Here is a 7,191-nt window from a genome sequence, read left to right on the forward strand (position 1 = left end):
ATTTTGACCACAACTGTAGTGCTTCTGTCTGTCAAGTGGTTCAATATTTAATGTACATATCTTTAGTTATAATATTTTTACTACTTAGAAGAATATCCTTGCATGAATGTGAATCTTCCCCTGATTCTTTGACCAATAAGAGTATAAGACGAATAATCACATGTGTGCTTTTTTTTTTTTTTCCCGGTAACAACTAGCATAAATATAGAGAGTATTGATTACCAACTAGTGGTGGGGAGAGTTACTCTCATTATTCAAATCTTGACCATTAACCTAAAACCTCGTTTGCCTTAAAAATAGCAAATTGACTCTATTTATTCAATACCCCATTCAGTTTTCATTTCCTCAATTTATATAGGTATTCAGAATTACAGTATTAGCAAAGGAACATTCTTCCGGTAATTTTTCTTTTCTAACAACCTTGTTGATTTGAAAAAATATTCCAGGAAAATCAACTGACAACAACAGCAACGTAACAAAATTTGCATACGGTGTTTTTATGGTCCAAAATAAATCACCCCTGATTTGTCTTTATCACCTTGTTTCTTCCCGGGGCACCATTAAGTTGTTCAACCCGACCCGTTTGTGCAAATAATGCGTTTCCTTGGCCCTCAAATTTCTCATTATTGTCAAATTTCCAACCAACAAGCCATGACTGAAAATAGTTCTTCCTCCATAGCTCCTTTGCTTCTAAGAAACATATTAACATCAGCTTTTATATTCGCTGATAAACCTTTCATCATCTTAGCAGAAAAATACAAACTTCTTGAAAACATACGTTATTTCCTTATTTCAGCTTTTCTCTTCTTTCTTCGCCTTTTACCTTCTTTATTCCCTTCACTAAATCCTTCAAATAAAAAGGGTGAGATTACCCCCTTTTATTCTGCGGCCACCGTGAACGGCAGTGCAGAATCAGGGATATCAAGAGCCTTAACACAAGTATTATCAATTGTTAATGATATTCCTGTTAGTTCAAGAAAATATGAAGTGGTTAGGTCATTAGCCGAGAGGTTAATTAATGAGAATCTTCTAGAAGGTAACGAAGCTTTTTTTTTGATATATTTTTATTCCCCTCCCCTTTGATTCCCCTTTGTTGGAGCTATTGCTCCTTTGGTGACTCGAAATCATAACCCTGAGATCAGGTTGTCCGTGGGGTGCGGTAAAAACTTATCCGCACTAGGTGTTTACGCCAAAACAATAGATGCATGCCATGTGCATAAATATATAATAACAGATTAACAGTACTTAACCATAGTTATTACATGTATATATTTACTACAACATATTACACTAGTGGGGTGCTGACCATTTGAGCAACCTTCTTGTCAGGTAACGAAACTTTAAGGGAAGTGAATTGCGTGGCTTTGTCATCAGCTTTTACAAGGACGCTTAGCCAGCTGGAATCTGCCATGGTGGCAGAAGAAGATGGTGGGGCCCGTGATGGTGGGGATTATGTTAGTAAGTTGACACGTGGATTGAGGGCGATTAGGTATTATGGTGACGTTATGTGGCAGCGCGGTAGGGCGAGGAACCAGATGGGCCAATTTGGGTGCTCGGCTGAGAAGCTGGCGGCGGAGTTGCTATGGCTTGCTCAGAAGATGGAAGCTTGTGGTTGTGCTGATGAAGCTGTTTATATGTGGGCTTCGGCTTCACATGTGGCTTGCCTTGCTCTTTCTGCTGAACCGCGGCTTCAGGGATCTCTTGTTAAGGTTTCAGGTAATTGTCTATCCAATATTCTCTCATTGCAAGTTCTAATTTTGTTTGGAATTGAAGTGTTGTTGTTGTTGTTGTTGTTATCTGAACAGAACAAAATATGTCCAGAGAACTCATCTAGCGAATTAGTATATCTAATTGTCTATACTCGTCTAGTAGTAGCAACTTCATAAGTCTGAATGCTTTCCTGTGCATGAGATTAAGTGTCGGTTCTACCATTTAATTATCCCTTTCTGAGAAGTCTTTTATTGTGATTTTTCTAAAATTTGTGACACATAACCATTTAAGTGAAAAGCATTTGCACAACAAATGGATTAGTGCCAATTGATGGGAGGAGAATTTTAAAAAGAAATACCAGAAAATCATTGTGCATTTGTTTGAGTAGTGGGAAGATAGAAGATAGCTTTGACTGAAAACTGATGATACACTGCTACATCTGATCTTTTTGATCAGGATGATAAGTTTAACAACGGAAACAGAACCAAACAGGTGCTGAATTACATGTAAAAGGAGTCTATGAAGTCTAAGAGAGACCCATCATTGACAACTTTAATATCATTCCAAAAAGATAATGTTGCAGACATCTATACATTTTGCATTGTACAGCCTCGCATTTCCCTTCGAAACATCTTTCGTATTGCAAGAGCAGAGTCTTTCGTATTGTTTTCCTTGTCTTTCTCATCCTTTTTCTGGTAGATATTCCAGTCAATAGGAGTAGACTGCAATCAAGAAGTAGATGCTATCTAAATTGATATTTGGCATGATATAAAGTCAGGGGCGGAGCTACACTAGTGGAAGGGTGTTCAGCCGAACACCCTTCGCCGGAAAATTATGTTGTATATATAGTTAATATATTGTATATATCGGATAAATGCAAACTGTTGAACACCCTTGACAATACCAACAGTGATGGCTCAGCGGTCAAGGGTGTTCAAATTTACCCCAGGGTCGCGAGTTCGATTCCTTTCGTCTCGCCTTCGATTTTACATTTTTCCAAAACGAAGTAGTGTTCTGCTAGCTGGGCTGCTTGGGCTGCATACTAAGGCCCATCTTTGACATCAACAATTTAATTTCAAATGGAGCATCTTATTTTTATTGTTTACTAATTTTATCTTTTGAAATATTCTCTCCTCCTTTATATTTTTTATTTATTTTAACAACATGATTCTCTCGTATAATATAATTCTTGTAAGGGCTCTTTCTATTATTATTGGAAGAACACTAAAATTTTGATGAGAATAATAATTTGTTATTATTTAAAGAAGAGAATTAATTTGTTGTCTTTGCACTAAAATTGATTTATATGCATAAAAAGATTAGGTGCAAAGTAAAAACGCCCTTTTCATTGTTCGTGAATATCCTGGTGATAATAACACAGTTGCCTAGCTCTATTTTCCAATTTTTTTTTTTTGTTGGACTATATCTTTTCTAATTAAAATACCTTGTGATACAGTTTGAAATTTCAATAGGAAAATATTTTTAAATACTACAGAATTTTAGTCTTCTAAATAAAATGCACTACATGAATAATGAAGTTTTTGGGATTCTGTAGTGGCTTATATAAATAAAAGTATCTAGTATTAATTATTTACCTTCTCGAACGATTTGAATAACATATTCAAATTATACTTTCACTAAAAGAATTTCGTTTGTTGACTTTTACGTTAGTTTTGATTTGTACTATTGTTAATTTTATAACAAGTACTTTTATGAGTTGGCTTAATATTATATATAGTTTGACTTAAATTTCTCGGTGCACCCATCGGTAGATTTTTTTATATGTATATACCTCTTCGAAGTTTGAACACCCTTACCGAAAACTCTGGCTCCGCCATTGTATAAAGTTATCACCTGCTGCCTTCTTTAATTGTTTTTTGGGATAGTAAAAGCGCCATGATCTGAATTTCTCTTTATGTTTTTGTGCTCTTTCAAGCGTTCTTATTCAAACAATCCAGAGAAATAGGAAAAGACGCAGAGGATGAAGAAGAACATCTCAGGCGGACAAACATGAATATGCTGATGTCATGGCTGCCATTGCTATGTCGAGCAAGCAACGGTACAGACACTCCAGTTCTGAGTATTAGCGAAAGGGCTGAGCTTGAAAGAATATTAGAGCAGATCATAGGGACATTGGAACAAGAAGAGGAGCAAGAAAAGGTGTTGTCCCTTTGGCTCCACCATTTCACCTATTGCCCGTCTTCTGACTGGCCCAACCTCCATGATTGCTACACTCGCTGGTGCACAGCTTCTCGTAAGCTGTTGCTTCACTGAAATTTCTATGGAAAACACTTCGGGTTAGATTTGATTCTAAATACTTGGAGTCCCATCTTTCTGGCAAGGAAGGAGTCTCTAATGGGAAGTGGAGGAAAAGATTATATTGCTGTGTTAACTCCTCTATCTGGTCCATCAATTTATGTGGGTTTTGCTCCTTAGCAGGAAAATGCCTATCAAGGTCCATCCGTCCAAAGAAAGATGTGTATCAGTTAGCTATGTCTTGTAATTATTTTTCCTCTAGTTCAATTTACAAGTCGAAAGCACGCTTAAGTTGCATATGCACGTTTGATAGTGTTTATAAAGTGCTTGAATTTACAGCAAATTGAGCAGACTAGTTTTACTTAATTTTAGGCCTCAAATGTTCTTTCCTGCAGATTACATTGACTTCTCTTCTATTTTCCTAACGTATCGAAGTTTTATTATTCTGGTGCTCACTTCGTTTTGTGATATATCAATATAGAAACATCCCTTAATAACTAAGTTCTGTCGAAAATTCTTTATAGGATAACAACTAAACTATTGTATACTTGTATACCTATATAAATCAGACGACCCTGAGATCTTGTGTAAAATCTATTAACGGGTTAGTGCATATTTAATCTTTTAGAAACTAAAGACTATATGTATGATGTAGCAGGAATGTGGTGATTTCTACCCTTCATGTAAAAGTGTTCCTTTAAATTTCCAATTATCTTCCACACCCTTTTCAAAATGGCAAGCTCTGCTGCAAATTCACGACATAAAGGATGTGACATGTAGCTGTAGACAAGCTGTTGAGAGTAAATTTCCATCTGGAAGTTTGTTTAGTGTTAATATGGTAAAGTTTACATAAGGTAAAAACACGATCAAGATTCAGACCAGAACAATACTACAAGTAAATCTACACGTCATGGTAAAAAGGTGTGTTGAAATTTGTTAGTACAACGAGATTATGCTAGGGGAGTTGTACTCAGACTGGAGTTGGATACTTTAAGTTCCTAGATAGCCACCAGCTTCGAGTGAATATCAAACGGCTCAGACGAGGATAGTTGAGGCTCCTGGTCAAGACCAATAAAATGCATTAGACAAGTACGACAATGATGCAATACTGCACTGAAGTTTTTTTTGACAATCTTGTAGAAGCGCACCTGAGTTTCATTAGCACCATTAAGGCCTAGTCTTTTCTGTGCTTCATCAATCTTATTGTGCATACGCATAATTAAGCGTCCGTAACTCAATTTAGTTTCTTGCTCCAACGTTTGGATGAAACTATAAGTCAGTGCACCCATTGGAACGCCTGCGAATGCCTGCATATATCCAAGGTGCGGACATTTTGATGATTGAAGGTTTGCTAAAACTGAACAAATCAATAATCTGTCTAAATCCATGTCTCTTAGTACATAACACAACTCAACAGAAGTAAAAGAGCGATACAGGCAATACAATGATTAAGACTTAGTCGTGTTAGTATACTTACATTACTTTGGTGTTTGCCATGTGTCTTTTTTAATTTGTTTAGAGATTTTAAAGAAGTGTGTGATTTGCATTTTAAAGTACTAACCGTTGTATCTCCAGAACTTTGATGGTCGTCACAGGCACTGATAGAGATTGCTGTGCCCCCTCTGGTACCTTTGTATGAGCTGATCCGATGGTCTTCCCACTTGAAGTATCCTGCCCTGCTTGAAAACATTATGACGTAGTACTACTTTTACTATAGCTTAATGTGATGTTTCATAGCATGATCAAAAGGATTTGTTCATCACTAACCGGTTTATTCTGCAGACGAAGGGCAAATCTAGGGAAGTTCCACTAAAGCATGCATCAATTATGCCATGAAGTGTGGCTCCACGTGGTAAAGGCCTTACAATGGTACTATTGATCTCATCATCTAGTATTCTTCCTTCTGTCTCATAATCGACAGGGCACAATGATTCATCATGCCCATCAATCTCATCACCATCGCGGTCTAGTACTCGTGCCCCATGGCCAGAGTAGTGGAACACTAGTGAATCTCCTGGCCGACAACCATGAACAAGCCAACGTAAAGCTGATCTGATATTGGCCTTGGTTGGGTATTTGTATGGATCTTTCTCATCCTCTGCAAATTTTATGTATTACATGTGGTTAACTTATTACTGCTCAATTCTACCTTGACTGTCTGCATTAGTGGAATGTTAATTAAATGAGACGTTCGAAAAGATGACAATACATACCTGTAAGGGAAATTACTGATGCATTTGGGAATCCCAACTTGTTGACCAGAAAATATCTCATGGATAAGACATCATTAATGCTTCCCTTCAGACTCTTCGGATGGCCACGGTAATTAATTCCGCACAGAACTGCTCGTTTTCGTCCATGGACTGTAGGAGCTCGGATATTATTAATCTGTGGTGACATAATGTTGAATTGTTGAGGCTGGATATTGCTAGTATTTGGACTCATCCTTCTTGGCCTTGCAGGATAAGCTGGAAATCCTGGACTCATATTGTCATTGGCAATGGGGAAATTATTTCTATTACCATTTGGATTTATTCTTCCTGGCCTTGCAGGATAAGCTGGAGATCCTGGGCTCATATTGTTATCGGCAGTGGGGAAATTACTACTATTGGCATTTGGATTCATCCTTCCTGGCCTGGCAGGATAAGCTGGAAATTCTGGGTTCATATTGTTATTGGCAGTAGGGAAATTATTAGGATTTGGACTCATCCTTCCTGGCCTAGCAGGAAAAGCTGGAAATTCTGGTCTCATATTGTTATTGGGAGTGGGGAAATTAGCAAAGCTGTTGTTTCTTGGAGGTTGAAGTTGTGTAACAGATTGGCACCTTGGACAGGTAATTGTTTGTGCTCCAATGGGAGCTGCTATAATCATGCCGCACCACTTGCATATCCTCCTGTCCATTATATGAAGGGTGAAATAGCAGGCTGATCAAGAGATATCAAAGTGGAGTTCTTGTTGTGACTACTTGAGAGGATCGGTCAAGATTCATATAGGATGGAAAATGGCGATTTAATTCGATGTTATTTAAGGAGTTCGAACGCAGGTATGTGCTAAATAAACCAATGGGCAGTCTTGGTCCTACTGAAAATACCAGTAAAGATTCAAATCAAAAGGTGAAAGATATTCATAGTTGGAGGAATCAGGACAATTCTAATTGCAGTAATGTTGATCACTTATTCGGCGTGTATATATATTTTATATATATGCGCAGAGGTGGGTGCATGA

At 37.5% G+C, this 7,191-nt stretch overlaps 2 protein-coding genes across 2 annotated transcripts; one reads left to right on the plus strand and one right to left on the minus strand.

The window, feature by feature from the left end:
• Positions 1-249: 249 nt before the first annotated feature.
• LOC132064685 (uncharacterized) lies at positions 250-4,309 on the plus strand. The gene is made up of 3 exons (XM_059457770.1): positions 250-1,036; positions 1,330-1,716; positions 3,647-4,309. The coding sequence occupies exons 1-3, from the start codon at positions 595-597 to the stop codon at positions 3,982-3,984; spliced, it is 1,167 nt and encodes a 388-aa protein (XP_059313753.1). The 5' UTR covers positions 250-594; the 3' UTR covers positions 3,985-4,309.
• Position 4,310: 1 nt separating this feature from the next.
• Positions 4,311-7,191, minus strand: LOC132064684 (metacaspase-3-like). Its single transcript, XM_059457769.1, has 5 exons — positions 6,180-7,191; positions 5,734-6,064; positions 5,528-5,642; positions 5,115-5,273; positions 4,311-5,024 (listed from the first exon to the last, which is right to left on the minus strand). Exons 1-5 carry the CDS (start codon positions 6,865-6,867, stop codon positions 4,965-4,967), a joined length of 1,353 nt encoding a protein of 450 aa, XP_059313752.1. The 5' UTR covers positions 6,868-7,191; the 3' UTR covers positions 4,311-4,964.

Source organism: Lycium ferocissimum, chromosome 7 (genome assembly GCF_029784015.1).
Source record: "Lycium ferocissimum isolate CSIRO_LF1 chromosome 7, AGI_CSIRO_Lferr_CH_V1, whole genome shotgun sequence".
Classification (NCBI taxonomy): domain Eukaryota; kingdom Viridiplantae; phylum Streptophyta; class Magnoliopsida; order Solanales; family Solanaceae; genus Lycium; species Lycium ferocissimum.